This window comes from Symphalangus syndactylus, chromosome 12, assembly GCF_028878055.3.
Source record: "Symphalangus syndactylus isolate Jambi chromosome 12, NHGRI_mSymSyn1-v2.1_pri, whole genome shotgun sequence".
Taxonomy (NCBI): domain Eukaryota; kingdom Metazoa; phylum Chordata; class Mammalia; order Primates; family Hylobatidae; genus Symphalangus; species Symphalangus syndactylus.
In genome coordinates, this window is record NC_072441.2 from 24,586,441 (window position 1) to 24,607,889 (window position 21,449).

The window sequence follows — 21,449 nt, forward strand, 5'->3', positions numbered from 1 at the left end:
ATAGGGGCTACAGAATGATATAAACATGCACAGAAGAGGTTTATGACAGACTAGGGTAGCCAAAAGACGTGGACTGGTTGACTCCTGAGTTGAGGAGTCTAAAAGAATAAAATAACTCGTTGAAGGAACTGGGGAAAGGAGAATGGTGAGAGAAAGCATGACATACTGGGAAATTGCAAGTGTGGTGTATCTAGTTGTACGAGTAGTATACATGAAGATTAGTAGTAAGAGATAAAAGTGGCCAGACACAGAAGAGAAAAAGTAGCCTGAAAGGGTTTTACATATGAAGTAGATCACATTTTACTCAGGAAGCAATGGACAAATATTTTGAGCAACACAATATAGTAGCTAAAGCACCAATTGTGGAGCCAGAGTGATCCAATTCTGACTTTGACAATGACTAGCTGACTTCGAACAAATTATTCAACCTCTTTTGCCTCAGTTCAGTCAACTACATAACCTCAGAGGGTTTACTGTGACGATAAAAATGGGCTGTTAAATGTAAAGTGCCTAAAACAGTGCCTCACACATAGCAAGTACTGTATACATTTTAGTTACTGAGCATAGCCAGTACATGATTCAGTCTATTTCTGGGTGATCACTCTGGTGGCAGTGTATTTAGGAAGCTATCTCAGTAATCCAAATGAGAAATGATAAGGGTATGTTGTTTTAAAATGGAAGGACAGAAAATAGACTAAATAGACTCAAGAGATCCTTAGGATTTTGTGATTGATCAGATATAGAGATAACAGGAAAGCTAAGAAGTCTAAGAAGAAATTTCAGGTGGCCGGCTGGGGTAAATAGGGAGATGATGGGGTTACTACCTAAGTCAGAGAAAAGACGAAGGAGGATGGCCGGGCGCGGTGGCTCACGCCTGTAATCCCAGCACTTTGGGAGGCCAAGGAGGGCGGATCACGAGGTCAGGAGATTGAGACTACAGTGAAACCCCGTCTCTACTAAAAATACAAAAAATTAGCTGGGCGTGGTGGCGGGCGCCTGTAGTCCCAGCTACTCGGGAGGCTGAGGCAGGAAAATGGTGTGAACCCGGGAGGCGGAGCTTGCAGTGAGCCGAGATAGCGCCACTGCACTCCAGCCTGGGCAAAAGAGCGAGATTCTGTCTCAAAAAAAAAAAAAAAGAGGAAGGAGGAAAGAAAGCATTATCTGATTTAGACACACTAAATTTTAGACATCTATGTTTATCCAAGTAGAGGTAGGCAAAAGCACTATAGATGTGGTGATATGAAGGAAGAATAGAGTTAAAGGTACATATCTGGTTGAGAGTTACCAGTGTTTATGTACTCCCTGATGAGATGTCAGAGATTGCCAGTTGTCTCCCTGGTATCTGTTCTCCCATTAATCTTTGTAAAAGAACCTCTCTTCCAAATTTTTGGATGAGCATGTGACTTCCTAGAATAGACTTCTAGTCATCCTTGCAGCTAAGTGTTATCATGTGACTAAATTTTTTTCTTTTTTTTTTTTTTTGAGACAGGGTCTTGCTCTATCACCTACACTGGAGTGCAGTAACTCAATCACACCAAACTGTAGCCATGACCTCCTAGACTCAAGTGATCCTCCCACTCAAGCCTACTGAGGAGCTGGGACTACAGATGCATGCCACCATGTTCAGCTTGTTTTTACTTTTCTTTTGTAGAGACAGAGTCTCACTATGTTGCCCAGGCTGGTCTTGAACTCCTGGGCTCAAGCAATCCTCCCACCGTGGCCTCCCAAAGTGCTGGGATTACAGGCATGAGTCACCACGCCCGGGCTAAATTCTAACCAATGGGATGTGAGCAGAGTGATGTGTACAACTTCAGAATGGGTTCTCAAACAGAATAGGAATGTCTTCTCCTTTCTAATTAGCACTTTGGGAGGCCGAAGCAGGCAGATCACCTGAGGTCAGGAGTTCGACAACAGCCTGGCCAACACAGTGAAACCCCGTCTCTACTAACTACTCAAGAGGCTGAGACAGGAGAATCGCTTGAACCCAGGAGACAGAGGTTGCAGTGAGCTGAGGTCATGCTACTGCACTCCAGTATGGGCAACAGAGGGAGACTCCATCTCAAAAAAAAAAAAAAAAAAAAAGAATTACTATTCCTGCTGACTGGAATATGAAACTGGTACATATCATCTTTTTGTTTTTTTGTTTTGTTTTGTTTTGAGATGGAGTCTCGCTCTGTCACCCAGGCTGGAGTGCACTGGCGTGATCCCGGCTCACTGCAAGCTCTGCCTCCCAGGTTCACGCCATTCTCCTGCCTCAGCCTCCTGACTAGCTGGGACTACAGGTGTCCGCTACCACGCCCGGCTAATTTTTTGTATTTTTTAGTAGGGACAGGGTTTCACCATGTTAGCCAGGCTGGTCTCGATCTCCTGACCTCGTGATTTGCCCGCCTCAGCCTCCCAAAGTGCTGGGATTACAGGCATGAGCCACGGCGCCCGGCAATATAAATCATCTTATACCATGTGGATGGAAGGCCACATCCTAGGAATGGCAGAGAAGACAAAAGAAAAAAAGCTGTCTGGGATTAACTCACAGAGCAGAGAAAAACCACACAAACTCAGATTTTTACATGAGAGAAAAATAATCTTTTATCTTGTTTAAGTGACTGTTCTTTTGAGATTTCTTATAAGCAGCCAAACTTGTACCATAACCAATACCAAATTCCAAATTTACAGTGGGAGATTATACATAATCCTATGACATGTAGCAATGGCTTATCAGTAGAACGATGAAGAGGCTTAAAACCTAGTTAATGACCCTCACAAATGCTGTGGCAAAACATTAGGTAAAATAGTATTTAGTGATATGCTAGAAAGCAGAGAGACATGCGTTAATAGAACCTTTAATTTTAGGGGAAACCGTTGGAAACGTTTAAGATTGCTGCTCCAACCTAGAACCACAGCAAAGACTAATCCCATACCCACTGAAATCTCTATCTATTAATATTTTTAATATTACATATATAACATTTTCATGGTAAAGACACATTTGTCACATGATTAGATAACATGGCATGTCACATCATTATATTTTTTCAGGTAATAACTTTTCCAAGTAAGTTTCTACCATTTCCAAATAAATTGTTTCTAAACAGTAAATTATACATTCCCCATCTTAGTAAAGACTGTAATCAATGTAATTTAACCTTTTATTGAGCACTTTATCTCATCATTATAAATATCAATTATCATATTCCAAAAATGTCTTTCTAGTTTAAGTTTATTCTAACTAGTCTTTTTTTTTTTTTTTTCAAGGAATCCCAAATAGATTCAAAGTCCTTTATTATATACTGACACTTCTAGCTGAATCCTTCAGTGCCTCCTCTATACTGATGCCATGGCTATCTAATGAAACAGGAAGACATAAAGGTTGGTGCGATACCAGGTAACTCTTTAATGTTATTTTGCCAAATCAACTGGCTCTGTAACTGAAATGCCTTCAAGCCTTTCCCTCATAATTAAATGTAAAACTTCTGACGACTATTTTCCTTGAAGCATATAGGAAATACTTTATTTCTACGTTTGTTATTATTCTAATATTTTATACGGCAAAGCTTTCTGAAAGTTTAAGATATTCATGTATTTTATTATGTATTCCTATTTAGATTTTTAAATAAAGAAAAAAAATCCATGCCGGGTGCGGTGGCTCACGCCTGTAATCCCAGCACTTTAGGAGGTCAAGGCGGGTGGATTCTGAGGTCAGGAGTTCGACACCAGCCTGACCAATATGACGAAACCCCGTCTCTACTAAAAATACAAAAATTAGCAGGGTGTGGTGCCCGTAATCCCAGCTACTCAGGAGGCTGAGGCAGGAGAATTGCTTGGAGCCAGGAGACGGAGGTTGCAGTGAGCTGAGATCATGCCATTGCACTCCAGCCTGGGCAACAGCAAGAGCGAGACTCCATCTCAAAAAAGAAAAAAAAAATCCTTAATCATGAATAGGGCTTAACCCAATATTCTGAACATCTAGTTGGCACAGTAAAGTGCTATTATCAATGACTCTAAGGTATAAACGGAGCATTGTTCCCTACTCCAATGATAACTGGTTACAACAAGGAGCCAAAAATACAAGAGCAACTACCCATGATTTAAGAATTTCTGAGCACTTAAATTTTGCTATCAAAAATTTTGTCAAAAATATATACTAAATACTAGAACCACATCTGGGAAGGAAGAGAAAAAAAGGCAGAAGAGGCACAGTAAAAGTAGTCAAATGGCAAATAATTCCTTCTAAATACTACCTATAAGCCATTTCTTACAGAAATTGAAATAAAATTTTGGCTGGGGATGGGGGACAAGAAGAAACCCAAAACCTATTTATTTATAATAAAGCATATAAATTCATTCCAAAAAGGAGTAGACATTTATTTTCAAGAATGGAAATTCTATTAAAACATGGCTTTAAAATACATAATTTTAATGTATTTTGAAAAAAATAAGAAATCACATATATTTTCCAGATTTTTGAAACTTTTACTAATTCTCCAAAATCAAAAATATATTTTTTACTATTATGTGCTCTACTAGTTTTTACTACATTTACCAATAACATATTCCCAGGATTATTTCTTAAGGTTTTCCTCACTCTTTCCCAACTTCAACTTGCCAGTATTTTGAAAGAATTGCTAAGATGTGTTAATACCTGGATATACAGAAAGAAGAAACTATAACAAAGACAGACTAAGAAGCCAAGAACTTAGAGCAAGAACAGGCTTGCAGTCAGGTTCCTAACATAAAAGCCCATCTCTGCTTCTCTATCTTCGTAACTCACACTAATTAACTTACTTAAACCTCAATCTCTTTTTTGTAGAATGGGCAGTGGCATTCACCTCTTTAGGTCATTACAATAACTAAACCAGATAATATATGGACAGTACTTAGTACAAGGCCCATGCTAACAACTTCAATGTTTTAAGCCAATATCAATAAGAAAGAAAACTTTGTTGAGGTGTATATGAATTCAGTTTTTGTTGCTGTTGTTTTCTTTTTTTAGCCAGCTACGAAAGACATCCAATAAATGTCATTTTTAACCTGCAGAAGCTGAAATTGAGCTTATGGCACTCAACTCAGAGTAGGCCACTGGAGAATCCTTCATTACTCTCTGATAAAATATAATGCTTTCCACACGACTGTCATTAATTAAATACATCTGAGTTACTAACCTACAATTCACCATGACTTAAAAATGAATAGAGCATATGTCTATTTCTACACTTGATTTGTTCTTATATTGTCAGCTGCGACCTTGAAAACATCAATTTTCAATACTGATTTATAATATCTTTTTTTTTTTTTTCTGAGATGGAGTCTCACTCTGTTGCCCAGGCTGGAGTGCAGTAGCATGATCTCGGCTCACTGCAACCTCTGCCCCCTGGGTTCAAGCAATTCTCCTGCCTCGGCCTCCCGAGTAGCTGGGATTACAGGCACGCACCACCATGCTCATGAATTTTATTTGTATATTTAGTTGACATGGGGTTTCACCATGTTGGCCAGGCTGGTCTCGAATTCCTGACCTCAAATGATCCAGTCGCCTCAGCCTCACAAAGTGCTGGGATTACAGGCGTAAGCCACCGCACCCAGCTATGATGTCTTTTAAAACTTTAAATTTTTAAATCTAGTTCACCATTAAAATGGGAATGTCTCTTGAATTTATTTGATAGGTCTCTCCTCTTTCACCCCCTATTGTTTAACCTTACATTAAATAATAAACTTTTTTTTTTTTTTGACAGTCTTGCTCTGTCGCCCAGGCTGGAGTAGGGTGGAGTGATCTCAGCTCACTGCAACCTCCGCCTCCCAGGCTCAAGCAATTCTGCCTCAGCCTCCAGAGTAGCTGGAATTACAGCGTGCCACCACGCCCAGCTAATTTTTGTATTTTCAGTAGAGACGGGGTTTCAGCATGTTGGCTAAGCTGGTCTCGAACTCCTGACCTCAAGTGATCTGCCTGCCACCGCCGTGCCGCCCAAGTTAAACTTATATATACCTTTCTTAAAAAGCTTATTATGTAGGCTTAAAAGAACTGTACTCCTAAAATTATAAACAAAATGCATACAAACATTTATTTTCTTCTTTAATGCCCACTGTTATATAAACTGCTAACAGTTCCATGCTGCTTTCCAGGTGTTAAATTCTGTGTCTGTGTCGAAGAGAAAAAACAACATACAGCTACCGGTATCTTTCTATAATCAGACCTATCAATTCTATTTTGTTGCTCTTGCATCCTATACCTTACCTAATTAAACCAAATCAAATTATATGTATTGATGAATATCTGATAGAATTACTATTATTATTTTCTTTAAATTTCTTCTAAAAAGATTTATAATTGAACTCTGAGAAGATTCTCAAATGCAATTCTTCGATTCCTCCTTATCAAAAGTCCAAATAACATATAACAAGGCACATTTTCTTTATTCTAAAAAAATTTAAAATATAATCTTAAAAGGATTACTATGCTGACAAATAACAACAAAATCTTGGTTCCTAGTAATTATTAAATGACTTAAGTCAGGTTGAAAAATAAGAATAAGTTTTAAAAAAAAATTAATGGAAAAAATAAAAATAAAAAAATAAAAAATAAAAAAATTCATGTTAGTATAAAAAAGTCCTTTCTAAGATCAAGAAAAAGCCATGTGCACCTGCTCATACCATTTTTATTCACTATTATACTGGTGTTACTTCCCAGTACAGTGAGGTAAGAAATACAAATAAAAGAAATAAGAACAGGCAAGAGAAAAGTAAAACTATCTTTATTATCTGATGACATAAGCATTTGTAGAAAATCCTAAGTAATATACAAAAGACTATAGAATAGGCCAGGCACGGTGGCTCATGCCTATAATCTCAGCACTTTAGGAGGTCGAGGCAGGCAGATCACCTGAGGTCAGGAGTTCTAGACCAGCCTGGCCAACATGGCGAAACCCCGTCTCTACTAAAAACACAAAAACTAGCCGGGTGTGGTGGTGGGTACCTGTGATCTCAGCTACTCCGGAGGCTGAGGCGGGAGAATCACTTGAACATGGCAGGCAGGGTGGCAGTGAGCTGAGACTGTGCCACTGCACTCCAGCCAGGGGGATAGAACGAGACTCTGTCTCCAAGAAAACAAAAAATAAAAATAAAATAAAATAAAAACTATAGAATATATAAATGTAGAAATATAAAAATTACATTTATTTCTATATATAAAAACCAACTGGGAAATGAAATTTAAAGATAATCTTTTATGATAGCCTCAAAAATATTAAAAATTTACAAGATAAATTTAATAAAATATATGTAAGATTTATACACTGAACACTTCTGAGAGAAATTATAGAGAACCTAAATAAATGAAGAGATACACCATGTTCATCAAACAGAGGATTCAATTGTTTGATATTGCTATATCAATTGTTAAGATATCAAGTCTCCCCAAATTGATCTATAGATTCAACACTATGCCTATACAAATCTCAGCAGGCAGTACAATGGAATTGATCCATAGATTCCACACCATCCCTATACAAATCTCAGCAGGCAGTACAATGGAATTGATCTATAGATTCAACACCATCCCTATACAAGTCTCAGCAGGCAGTACAATGGAACTGATCTATAGATTCAACACCATCCCTATACAAATCTCAGCAGGCAGTACAATGGAATTGATCTATAGACTCAACACCATCCCTATACAAATCTCAGCAGGCAGTACAATGGAATTGATCTATAGACTCAACACCATCCCTATACAAATCTCAGCAGGCAGTACAATGGAATTGATCTATAGATTCGACACCATCCCTATACAAATCTCAGCAGGCAGTACAATGGAATTGATCTATAGATTCGACACCATCCCTATACAAATCTCAGCAGGCAGTACAATGGAATTGATCTATAGACTCAACACCATCCCTATACAAATCTCAGCAGGCAATACAATGGAACTGATCTATAGACTCAACACCATCCCTATACAAATCTCAGCAAGCAGTACAATGGAATTGATCTATAGATTCAACCCATCCCTATACAAATCTCAGCAGGCAGTACAATGGAATTGATCTATAGATTCGACACCATCCCTATACAAATCTCAGCAGGCAGTACAATGGAATTGATCTACAGATTCGACACCATCCCTATACAAATCTCAGCAGGCAGTACAATGGAATTGATCTATAGATTCGACACCATCCCTATACAAATCTCAGCAGGCAGTACAATGGAATTGATCTATAGATTCGACACCATCCCTATACAAATCTCAGCAGGCAGTACAATGGAATTGATCTATAGATTCGACACCATCCCTATACAAATCTCAGCAGGCAGTACAATGGAATTGATCTATAGACTCAACACCATCCCTATACAAATCTCAGCAGGCAGTACAATGGAATTGATCTATAGACTCAACACCATCCCTATACAAATCTCAGCAGGCAATACAATGGAACTGATCTATAGACTCAACACCATCCCTATACAAATCTCAGCAAGCAGTACAATGGAATTGATCTATAGATTCAATCCATCCCTATACAAATCTCAGCAGGCAGTACAATGGAATTGATCTATAGATTCGACACCATCCCTATACAAATCTCAGCAGGCAGTACAATGGAATTGATCCATAGATTCGACACCATCCCTATACAAATCTCAGCAGGCAGTACAATGGAATTGATCTATAGATTCGACACCATCCCTATACAAATCTCAGCAGGCAGTACAATGGAATTGATCTATAGATTCGACACCATCCCTATACAAATCTCAGCAGGCAGTACAATGGAATTGATCTATAGACTCGACACCATCCCTATACAAATCTCAGCAGGCAGTACAATGGAATTGATCTATAGATTCGACACCATCCCTATACAAATCTCAGCAGGCAGTACAATGGAATTGATCTATAGATTCGACACCATCCCTATACAAATCTCAGCAGGCAGTACAATGGAATTGATCTATAGACTCAACACCATCCCTATACAAATCTCAGCAGGCAGTACGACGGAGGAGGAACAGACTTCTCAAAAAATGATGCTGGAGCAACTGGGCATCCAAGGCAAAAAAAAAAATAAACCTTTGACCTACACCTCATACTTTCCACAAAATTAACTCAAAATGGTCATTTCCTTAAATGTAAAATATAAAGATATAAAACTTTTAGAAAAAAACACAGGAGAAAATTCTAGGAACCTGGAGCTAGGCAAAAAGTTCTCAGATTTAGCATGTGACATAAGATAAAAAATGATAAATTGGATGTCATAAAAGCGATAAATTTTTTTTTTTTTTTTTTTTTTTTTTTTTTTTTTTTTGAGACGGAGTCTCGCTCTGTCGCCCAGGCTGGAGTGTAGTGGTGCAATCTCGGCTCACTGCAAGCTCCGCCTCCCGGGTTCACGCCATTCTCCTGCCTCAGCCTCTCTGAGTAGCTGGGACTACAGGCGCCCGCCACCACGCCCGGCTAATTTTTTTGTATTTTTAGTAGAGACGGGGTTTCACCTGGTCTCGATCTCCTGACCTCGTGATCCGCCCGCCTCGGCCTCCCAAAGTGCTGGGATTACAAGCGTGAGCCACCGCGCCCGGCCAGCGATAAATTTTTTTTCAATGAAAGCCCACTTTGAGAAGATGAAAAGACAAGCTATGGAGTGAGAGTAAATATTTGCAAAACACCTATCTGATGAAGAATTAACATCTGGAAAATATAAAGGACTTTGGGCCAGGCATAATGGCTCATGCCTATAATCCCAGCACTTTGGGAAGCTGAGGTAGGAGGATCCCTTGAGCCCAGGAGTTTGAGACCAGTCTGGGCAACATGGTGAGACCTTGTCTCTACAAAAAAATAAAAAATAAAAATAAAAAGTTAACTAGGCATGGTGATGCATGCATGTAATCTCAACTACTTAGGAGACTGAGTGGGAGGATTGTTTGAGTTGAGGCGGTCAAGGCTGCAGTGAACCAAGATTGTGCCACTGCACCACAGTCTGGCCAAAACAGTGAGACCCTGTCTCAGAAACAACAACTTTGAAAACTCAACAGTAATGAAAAAAAGAAAATCCAATTAGGAAAAGAGCAAAAGGCATGAAGAGACATGCTACAGAAGAGGATATACAGATAGCAAATAAGCCATGAAGAGATGACCATTCAATATCATTAGCCATTAGGAAAACGCAATTAAATCAAAATGGGATAGCACTAAACACTATAGAATGAGTAACAAAGAAAATAATGACAATACCAAAAGCTGGCAAGGATGTAGAAAAACTGGATCATTCATACACTGCTGATGGGAATGTAAAATGAAAAACACTTTGGCAGTCTCTTACAAAACTAAACATTCGACTACCATATGACATAGAAACTGCACTCTTGGGCATTTATCTCAGAGAAATGAAGACTTACATTACATTCATACAAAAAAATACATGTGAATGTTTTTTGCAGTTTAATTCATTATGGCCCATAACAACCCAGATGTTCTTCAACATGTGAATGGTTAAACAAACTGTGGTACACTAATACCATGAAATACTACTCAACAAAAAAAAGAACAAACTATTGATACATACAACTTAGATAAATCACCAGGGAATTATGCTAAGTGAAAAAAAAAAAGCCAATTTCAAAAGGCTAAGTACTATATGATTCTATTTATAGAACATCCTTGAAACAGCAACACTAAAGAAATGGAAGAACAGATTAGTGATTGCCAGGCATAAGGGACAGAGCGAGGCTAAGGGGGCAGCAAATGTGCCTATAAAAGAGGAACATGAGGGATCGTATGATGGTAGACATCTTCTGTGTCTTGACTACAAATGCCAATATCCTCGCCATGATACTGTTCTACACTTTGGTAAGACGTTATCATTGGGGGAAACTGGGGGAGGCATACATGGAATCCCTGTATGATTTCATACAACTGTATGTGAATTTACAATATTTCAAAATAAAAAGTTTAATTAAAAAAAATCCAAACAGGCTTTTACATTGAACCTGATTTATCTACAGATTCAACATTATCCCAATCAAAATCCCACTAGTTTTTATCTTTCATAGAAACTGACAAATTGAATTTAAATATTCATCAACTATAAAGTTCAAAATCCTGTGGTTCATATGGGAAGTGTTTCCTTTAATTTCTGATTAGAAGTTGAAAGCTTAATTATTTAACTTAATTAATATTAATTTGTTCCATTATGTGGCTGTCTGGCATTAAACTATGTTTTAATTTCAACTTGCAAAGTACAGCTGCTTAAAATGCTACTTAAAGACCTCTTTAACTATTCAAATACATCCGGTTACAATCTCTGCCCTTAAGAAAATCAAGTTGTCTATCATAAGTTTAAAGGTACATAAATCAGACCAGAAGAGGCAACTGGCAAACAGTCCATGAAACGGCATTCTATAAAGTCTTACTTCCATATACTTATCCCAAATTAGTTTGTTGCCCAAATTATTATTATTATTTTTTTTGAGACAGTCTTGCTCTGTCACCCAGGCTGGAGTGCAGTGGCGCGATCTCGGCTCACTGCAAGCTCTGCCTCCCGGGGGTTCACGCCATTCTTCTGCCTCAGCCTCCCGAGTAGCTGGGACTACAGGCGCCCGCCACCACGCTTGGCTAATTTTTTTTTTTTTTTTTGTATTTTTAGTAGAGACGGAGTTTCGCCATGTTAGCCAGGATGGTCTCGATCTCCTGACCTTGTGATCCACCCACCTCGGCTTCCCAAAGTGCTGGGATTATAGGCCTGAGCCACCATGCCCAGCCTGTGTTGCCCACATTTTTTAAAAAGTAGCAATAACCACCAACACAACAAAATCACTTTTTTCAAAAGAACTCTAATAAAATTTAAATCACAATATAAGTCCAAAGAGATGGGCTTTTGTCTGGTCAACAATGGGAGAAGATAGCAGCCCTGTCAAAGACTGAGCTCAGCATTCCCGCTATTAATTCATCTCCATTTCTATTTCCTGAGTGCATTTTGTCCAGTATTTCCTACTGACTGAGAGATCAGTAAATACTAGCAGACTGGAAAAACGAAGTCTGGTGACGCTTTATCCCAAAGTCAGAAGAAAACTGAGGAGCACAAATGAGATGTGGCAGGAAGGGGATAGGATCACACTGAAGTGGCATGATCACAATTTTAAACATTTTACATAATGTACTCAACTAAACTATGGCTGATTCCCTCAACATACAATCTTTCTAAATATTAAAATGTTTTACTGACAAACACAGTATTACCATGAATTAGTTGAAACCTGGCATACTATTCTGGAAACTTTGACCATCACTAAAACATAGAATCCAGGACAATACTATAGGGAAAGGACAAAACATTCCAGGAATTCAAGCCTCTTTGTAGTACGTAGTAGCCTTTTAACCTCTTTATAACTGTGACTCACAATTTATATTACAATCCGGCACTCAAACATAAGCATGTTTATACAACACACACACTCTTGAAACTATTGTTTCATGATGTAGTAATGACTCTCATTACGTGTGATGTGCTCTGATTTTTCTTTTTTTTTTTTTTTTTGTGACAAGATGTCACTGTGTCACCCAGGCTGGAATGCAGTGGCAGTGGCATGATTATAGCTCATTGTAGCCTCAGTCTCCTGGGCTCAAGTGATCGTCCTGCCTCAGCCTCCCAAGTAGTTGGAACTACAGGCTCATGCCACTGCACACAGCTGATTTTTAATTTTTTTAATTTTTATTTTTTTGGTAGAGGCAGGGTCTTGCTCTGTTGCCCAGGCTGGTTTCCACCTCCCGGACTCAAGCAATCCTCCCACCTTGGCCTCCCAAAGTGCTGGGATTCCAGGTGCGAGCCACTGTGCCTGGCCTACCATTTTTATTTAGACACTAATTTTTTTAAGTATTGCCAACAACTGAGGGAGGAAAAGAAAAAAAAAGTAGTCATGGCCCACTAAATTAGTTTCTTATAATCTACTAAAAGATCCCTATATTGCAGTTTGAAAAAGAGTGCTATACAAATGTCAGTAAAATGTTAACATCTGGGAAATTTTTTTTTGAGACGGAGTTTCGCTCTTGTTGCCCAGGATGGAGCGCAATGGCGCAATCTCGGCTCCACAACCTCCACCTCCCAGTTTCAAGCGATTCTCCTGCCTCAGCCTCCCGAGTAGCTGGGATTAAAGGCATGCGTCACCATGCCCAGCTAATTTTGTAGAGGTGGGATTTCACCATGTTGGCCAAGCTGGTCTTGAACTCCTGACCTAAGGTGATCCGCCCACCTTGGCCTCCCAAAGTCCTGGGATTACAGGTGTGAGCCACAGCGCCCTGGCCCATCTGGAAAATCTTGATGAAGGTGTCCAAGAATTATTTGTATGACTCTAGTATTTTTTTGGAAATATAAAATTATACAAATAAAAAATGAACTTAAGAATGCATCTAATTCACTTCACAGAGGAATAAGATTTAAGGAGCAGCTACCATGTCTCATACATCTTTTATCTCCTAATTTCTCCTCCCCTTTCCTTACTGTCACACAATTCTTTGCATATAGCATGCTTTCAGTAAACATATGGTAAACAAGAAATATATGGGAAGGTATAAGTCAGAGATGACACCATAAAGTAGGTGGATCTTTAGCTGGGCCTTCAAAGCAGCAGGTTTTGATTAGCAAAGCAGAAAGAATTAAGCACCTGTAATCCCAGCTACTCGGGAGTCTGAGGCAGGAGAATCGCTTGAACCCGGGAGGCAGAAGTTGCAGTGAGCCAAGATTTTGCCACTGCACTCCAGCCTGGGCGACGGAGGCAGACTCCATCTCTAAATAAATAAATAAATAAATAACACTAGGGGCCAGGCACGGTGGCTCACATCTGTAATCCTAGCACTTTGGGAGGCCGAGGCAGGCAGATCACTTGAGCTCAGGAATTTGAGACCAGCCTGGCCAACATGGTAAAACTCTGTCTCTACTAAAAATACAAAAATTAGCCGGGCCTGGTGGCAGGGCCTGTAATCCCAGCTACCTGGGGGGGATGACGCAGGAGAATCACTTGAACCCAGGAGGCAGAGGTTGCAGTGAGCTGAGATCGAGCCACTGCACTCCAGCCTGGGCAACACAGCAAGAATCCATCTCAAAATAATAATAATAACATTAGGTTTCATGCTTTTAATCTATTTATTAATGAAGACTCAAAGATAAAGTACAGATTCACAAAAAAATCCCAAAGGACATTTTTTTCTTTTTCGCCGTCTTCATAATAACGACATCAACGAAATGAAGATTCACAGAAAAAGTTAACACATAGCAAATAAAAGCTGTGAGTATATTTATATACTTACTGAATGCCACCAAGAATGAAATCTATCCCCTCTCTTCTTAGAAAACTACAAATTAGGAGAATTAAAAATTATACCTCAAAATTCTGTTCCATTATGTTTCCACCTTTACTCAAACTCTCCATGATGGCCTTATTTCGAAGAATATCCTCTTCACTGAGATGTTCTCTTCTTTTCCTTGATTCTAAAACAAGTCCATTCACCAGATAAAAGTCTGCCAAAAAGTTTCCTACTCTTTCCTAAAACAAAACCAAATATTTAAAAGTAAAATTTCTAAGTTAAAAAAAGCGTCAAGGTAATATATTTTTCCATAACTATGTAACATGTAGATGAAAATAAATATTCCTTTGGTACTTGAAATTATCAAATTATCTTACATTTTCTAGGTTTATACAACATATACATCTAAGTTATTCAATAAGTTAAAAAATACACAAAAGCATACATTTCAAATCAGTAAAGAGAAATTTAAAATACACAAAAATGTATGGTAGTTCATTTGCAAATGATTTTAAATAAAATTGCCACATAGCATTTCTTTAGATCCTACTCCCAAGTAGCACAAAGCTATCTCAAAACCATTAAGCTGGCAGTCAAATATCACGAGTAACAAGGAGGGGTCAGGGATAACACTGTTCCCATTTTATAGATAGAAAAAAAGTGGAATAAAAAGAAATAAATAGCCCACGTCACATAAGAATCTCTAGTACAACCAGAATTGATGACCTGTTCAAATTCTCTATCCTCTAACAGGCACCAAACTTCAAGTTATAGCTGCTTGTTTTCAACAAAGAAAAGCGTACCCTTGCTCACCAACACACTTAAAGTGTTTTAGGGAAACTCAAGTGGTGTAAAGGACATCAAGAAAAGTCATTACTTTCTTTCAATAAAGTCCTCTTAAACCTTCAACATTAACTTTTACCTTTTTCAGACCCACAGGTATTCAGAGTTTGAAATACTTAAAAAAAAAAAACAAAAAAAAAAAGATAAATAACTCACTGAAAACAAGCTTCCCATTTCTATCTGCATGCAAATCACATGTCTCCACCCTGCTGCTGTTTACTGACATTACAAAACTACATGTTCAGAGTTGTTGCAAAAAAAACAAAGCATTCTGCACCTGTTTCTACCTACAAAATGGGAACCATAAGTATTACTGACTCCCTCCTTACCTGTCAAAGATTTAAGAAGATCACCTAGATGCTTCAAGAGCTTTGAGCTGCTTAGCAGTAGTACTAGATGATTAGCAGTTTCAATTTTTATCTTCTCTTGAAGTGATCCATCTAATGCTGCCCAGAAGAACAAAGTACAAACAAGTAAGACTTTAAAGCCAACAAATGGACTGCAAGGTAGGACCTCACAACTGAGAATGCTATAATGCCATTAGGCTTAGAGAGGAAAATCAGTGAGCTTAGATTTCCTAACGGAATTTATCTGTGGCTGGGAAATAACCAGGTGGTAATCATCGGTTTTTGAAACCTTATAATGAAAAACCACTTAGTAAATGTAAATTGTCATATCAACAAAATGTTAAGTGTGTATTCCCCATTATCCAGCCACTTAATTTCTTGCTACTTACAATAGGCAAAGGCATGTAAAAGGATGATAAACATGTCATTTATAATGGCAGAAAACTGAACACAAATGTGTCTATTCATTTAAATGTCCAAAAACAAGACTGAATAAGTTACAGTATACCCATCATACAGAATACTATGCAATTGCTAAAAAGAGTGAACTAGCACTACATGTACTGGTAAGAGAAGACTTCTACGACATACTAAAGAACAAGGAAAAAAGCTAGCTGCAAAACAGTAGATACGATACGACACGACACTTTATGAAAAAGTAAGCATCAACAACAAAAGGCTATCTATTATTATGAGCTCATATTTATGTATGGAGAGCATAAAAAAGGTCTGGAGGATATCAAAACTGGTGACGTTCTGCAAGGGGATGTGGGACAGTGGGCAGTGGCCAAGGAGGGCTTTTTAGCTTTATGTATAAAGTTAAATGATAATTTTATGTGTCAGCGTGGCTACGCTATGATGCCAGGTGTTTGGTCAAACACCAGTCTAGATGTTGCTGTGAAGGTGTTTTTTAGATGTGATTAACAATCAATGGACTTTAAGTAGAGCTAATTACCCTGCATAATGTCGGTGGGCCTAATCTAATCAGTTTGAAGGCCTTAAGAGCAAAAACTGAGGTTTCCAGGAAAAAAAAAACAATTCTGCCTCAAAACTGCAACAAAGAAACCCTGCTTGAGTTTCCAGCCTGCATATTTCTTTTTCTTTTTTTTTTTTGGACAGGGGTTCACTCTGTCACCTGGGCTAGAGTGCAGTGGTGTGATCACTGACTGTGGCCTCAACCTTCTGGGCTCAAGTAATCGTCTCACCTCATCCTTCCAAGCACCTGCGACTATAGGCTTGTGCCACCTCAGCCATCTAATTTTTAAATTTTTTGTAGAGTCAGGGTCTTGCTATGCTGCCCAGGAGGCCAAGCCTGAACATGTCTAACTCAAGAGCACAGTATCCACTCTTGACTAAATTTCCAGCCAGCTAGATCGCTCTACATTTCAGATTTGCCAACTCCTACAATTTCAGGAACCACTCCTCAAAATAAATCAATTCCTCCCTCCTCCTTCTCCTCTCCCCCTTATTCTTTTTTTCTTCCTCTCTCCACTGTCCTTCTCTCTATCTATTGGTTTTGTTTCTCAGAGAACCCTAATAATGCTATTTTTTTATTTATCCAGTGAGAATATATTCATTTCACTGTGTATAATACAAATAAATATAATTTTTAATAGAAGTCAATCATGACCCTGACTTGATGTGGTCACTTATTGCTAAATTTAGAATTTTATAAACATGCTTCTTCACACAGCTCATTCAATTTTTTTTTTTTTTTTTTTTGAGACGGAGTCTCACTCTGTCTCAGGCTGGAGTGCAGTGGCACCATCTCGGCTCACTGCAACCTCCACCTCCCAGGTTCAAGCGATTCTCCTGCCTCAGCCTTCCAAGTAGCTGGGATTACAGGTATGCACTACCACGCCCGGGTAATTTTTGTATTTTTAGTACAGACAGGTTTTCACCATGTTGGCCAGGCTGGTCTCGAACTCCTGACCTCATGATCTGCCGGCCTCGGCCTCCCAAAGTGCTGGGATTACATGCATGAGCCACTGTGCCTAGCCTCAAAATTTTTCGAATATATATTTGAATAGTCTTATATATCCTCTTGCTGACATACAATGGGAATTATGGAAATAATTTACACTAATGGGGAAACTTCCACTGAGATTTGATTTAACATTTCTACAGTGTTGCAGAAATGTAAGGTTATTTAATCTTAGTCATATGTATAGAATACAAGAAACAAATATTAAGTAAATGAGAAGTCTGAAATAGGGAGAAAAACAGGTTCAGGGAAATGAAGTCAAATTTATCCCTTTTTGTAGTCTTCTTATCAAATAAAGCACTAGAAATATAATGGAATCATGTGAAAACATTGTCCCCTGTATAATAATAAAGCAGCTAGCAGTAAGAGTCTTTCCTGACACAGAATTCAAATGAGCTCCGCTTTCTTTCCTGAATTCTCCAAGGACACATTCTGACTCTAACCATCCATTATAATCCCTTATCTGGATTCAAGGAAGAGAGAAAAAAACTACTTGGAGACAATTCTGTAAGCTACTTCTTGCATTTCCATCACATTATTTTGGAAATATTAAATACCGAACAATGCTTAAAGCTTAAAAATCTAGATTTGCACATACTGTTTTATCTTCCCGAAAAAGCCATCCTGTCTGGGCACGTGTGAAAGAAATTGATTTTGTTGATAAAGTTGCAGAGTAAATATCACTGCTCATTAAAATATCAACCTCTTCTTCTGTTTCCATCTCTGATTCCTGGGATGGGAGCAAAAGTTAAATATAAAAATCTAGGTTTTTCAAAAGTTCTTAGTGCTACATACGAAAATATCAACAATTATAATGTTACCAATTTTTAAAGACAAAAAGGATAGTTTCTAAATAGTGTGAAGTGTTACTCTAAAAAGAATTAGATGTTTAAATTGTACATATTAATATCTTCTCTAAGTTAGCATTATGACTAATTATGAATCTATAAAAGCAGGACACATGAAATACAGTACTATTACCCTGTTATAGATATGTAATGGAAGCAGTACTAGATTACCCATTATAAAACTATATAGTCCATAGAGCAATTTTTAAAAACAACTTCAAGAATTAAGTTGACAGATCTGAGAAAAAAGCCCAGATAAAGGATATTTTTCTTTCAATACAGATTAATCTTACTTTAGTTCTTTTTAATGCAAAGATCCACCACTGTCATTTGAGCCTTTCTTTCCCAATAAATTGTAAGTGGAAGAAAGAAAGGAAGGAGAGAACAGAAGGGAGGGATAGAAGAAGGGAAGCAGCAGAGAGGGAAGGAAGGAAAAGAAGAAGGACTCTTTTCTGTATTCCTTATAAAATGGAAAGGAATCCATAAATATCAACCGTGATTTCTAAACTTAATGAGCAGCCATGCTTCAGGTTTTATCCTGTACCTATTCCCTAGTGCTGGTATATAATAATTGAGCAATAATTATTTTTTATATGAGAAAAAAGGAAAGTTTCGTGCTTGCTTCAGGGACAGAAGAGTAAATGATCAAGTATAGAAGAGTAAGTGAGCAGGTATAAGATGAGATTCTATTCCATAAAAGGCCAAGAGAGATACCCTAATATTTAAGACGTTATAAGGAAGAAAACAGGCAAAACCTAGGGAGTTGTCTGGAGAATAATAACTGTCCCTAGGGTTTACAATAGTTAGAGGCTCCATTCTCCAAACCTCCTTATTTGTAGGTTCCCAAGAGGCCCATTTTCTATTCTTCACCATCTAACTTTAACCTACATATAGTCCCTTTCTGTTTTTTGTTTTTGTTTTGGTTTTGGTTTTTTGAGACGGAGTCCCGCTTTGTTGCCCAGGCTGGAGTGTAGTGGCACAATCTTGGCTCACTGCAAGCTCCTCCTCCTGGGTTCACGCCGTTCTCCTGCCTCAGCCTCCCGAGTAGCTGGGACTACAGGCGCCCGCCACCATGCCCGGCTAATTTTTTTATTTTTAGTAGAGGCGGGGTTTCACCGTGGTAGCCAGGATGGTCTCGATCTCCTGACCTCGTGATCCGCCCGCCTCGGCCTCCCAAAGTGCTGGGATTACAAGCATGAGCCACCACGCCCGGCCCATATAGTCCCTTTCTGAATTTCCAAAAACGATACCATTGGCGACCAGGCTAGGTGGCTCACGCCTGCAATCCCAGCACTTTGGGAGGCTGAGGCAGGCGGATCACGAGGTCAGAAGACAGAAACCATCCTGGTTAACATGGTGAAACCCCATCTCTACTAAAAATACAAAAAATTAGCCGGGCATGGCGGCACGCGCCTGTAGTTCCAGCTACTCAGGAAGCTGAGGCAGGAGAATCACTTGAATCCGGGAGGTGGAGGTTGCGGTGACACGAGATCAATCACGCCACTGCACTCCAGCCTGGAGACGGAGAGAGACTCCGTCTCAAAAAAACAGAAAACAAACAAACAAAAAAATAGCAATGGCTTGGGCCTGGGACAGTACCATTTCCTCTACCCCTACAAGTAAAGAATGCAAAATCTTGGTATTACTGCTAAAGCCGTAATAGGTGAAAATGTATTCCTGGTAACCCAAATTAATTCTGAACACAATTTTCTTTTTTTTTTTTTTTTTGAGACAGAGTCTCGCTCTGTCGCCCAGGCTGGAGTGCAGTGGCGAAATCTCGGCTCACTGCAAGCTCCGCCTCCCGGGTTCACGCCATTCTCCTGCCTCAGCCTCTCCGAGTAGCTGGGACTACAGGCGCCCGCCACTACGCCCCGCTAATTTTTTGTATTTTTTTTTTTTTTTTTTTTTTTTTTTTTGAGACAGAGTCTCGCTCTGTCGCCCGGGCTGGAGTGCAGTGGCGCAATCTCGGCTCACTGCAAGCTCCGCCTCCCGGGTTCACGCCATTCTCCTGCCTCAGCCTCCGAGTAGCTGGGACTACAGGCGCCCGCCACCGCGCCCGGCTAATTTTTTGTATTTTTAGTAGAGACGGGGTTTCACCGTGGTCTCGATCTCCTGACCTCGTGATCCGCCCGCCTCGGCCTCCCAAAGTGCTGGGATTACAAGCGTGAGCCACCGCGCCCGGCGTGAACACAATTTTCTTTAAAAAAAAGTTAGGTTGCAGTAGTTAAACAGAACTGTTAAACACTATACTTCAAATGTATTATGAATCAACTAGAATTTTATATATTAGCTTGCAAACTGAACACTGTATAACCCATTGTCTGTGAGCAAATTTGCCTTACATTTCAAACATCCTATTTTCAATAAACTTTTGGAACGGAATTCTTACATAAATCAGAGACTATCTCTTAACCACATCACTGAAAAAGATCTGCTGTTTTAATTAATTACATTGCATCAACATTTAATGAAGTTACTACTTATACATACATACATATTAGGATAAACAACAAGTATTCTCTGCCCTGAGGAATACTGCTCAAAATCTATCTTTCCTGTATTGTAGGCATTATAAAATACATAATACATATATGTATGTATACATACATACCCTAATACCAGTACATACATACCTTAATACCTTAAAACTGGTACCCTTAATACCAGTTCTTTGGTAATACTATGACATCCACAAATACTTATGCACTACTAGCCTTAACTTCTAGCTTCTCTTTCAAGACCCTATTTCCAATTCACTTATTGCCTAGTTGGCTATCCTGTTGTCATTTCCTAAGTAAGAGGTCAAATTATTTAATAAATATCTGAGAGTCTCACACATGAGTAAGCAAACTATAATCAGCTGCCTGTTTTTACGAATAAAATCATAATGGAATATACTCATTTATCTACATATTGTCTGTGGCTGCTTTTAACAACAGCGGAGTTGAGTAGTTGTGACAGAGGCCATATGGCCCACAAATATATTTTAATATCTAAAAATATTTATTATCTCTTCCTTCACAGAAAGAGTTTACCAACCTATAGCGTAGAATGTACTGATGCTGTATTAGATACCAGGGAATACAACAAAAAGAACCCTATGCCCTTGAGGAGCTTAGACCAACAGAAGGGAAAAA

General features: G+C 38.8%; 1 protein-coding gene across 1 annotated transcript in view; it reads right to left on the minus strand.

The window, feature by feature from the left end:
- Positions 1-21,449, minus strand: part of ANKRD13C (ankyrin repeat domain 13C) — a 92,605-nt gene that overhangs the window by 20,359 nt on the left and 50,797 nt on the right. Inside the window, exons 8-9 of the mRNA XM_063625288.1 lie at positions 18,063-18,194; positions 14,368-14,529 (exon numbers count right to left, since the gene is read on the minus strand). Coding sequence (XP_063481358.1) covers positions 14,368-14,529; positions 18,063-18,194 — 294 coding nt within the window. The remainder of the gene's footprint in view (positions 1-14,367; positions 14,530-18,062; positions 18,195-21,449) is intronic.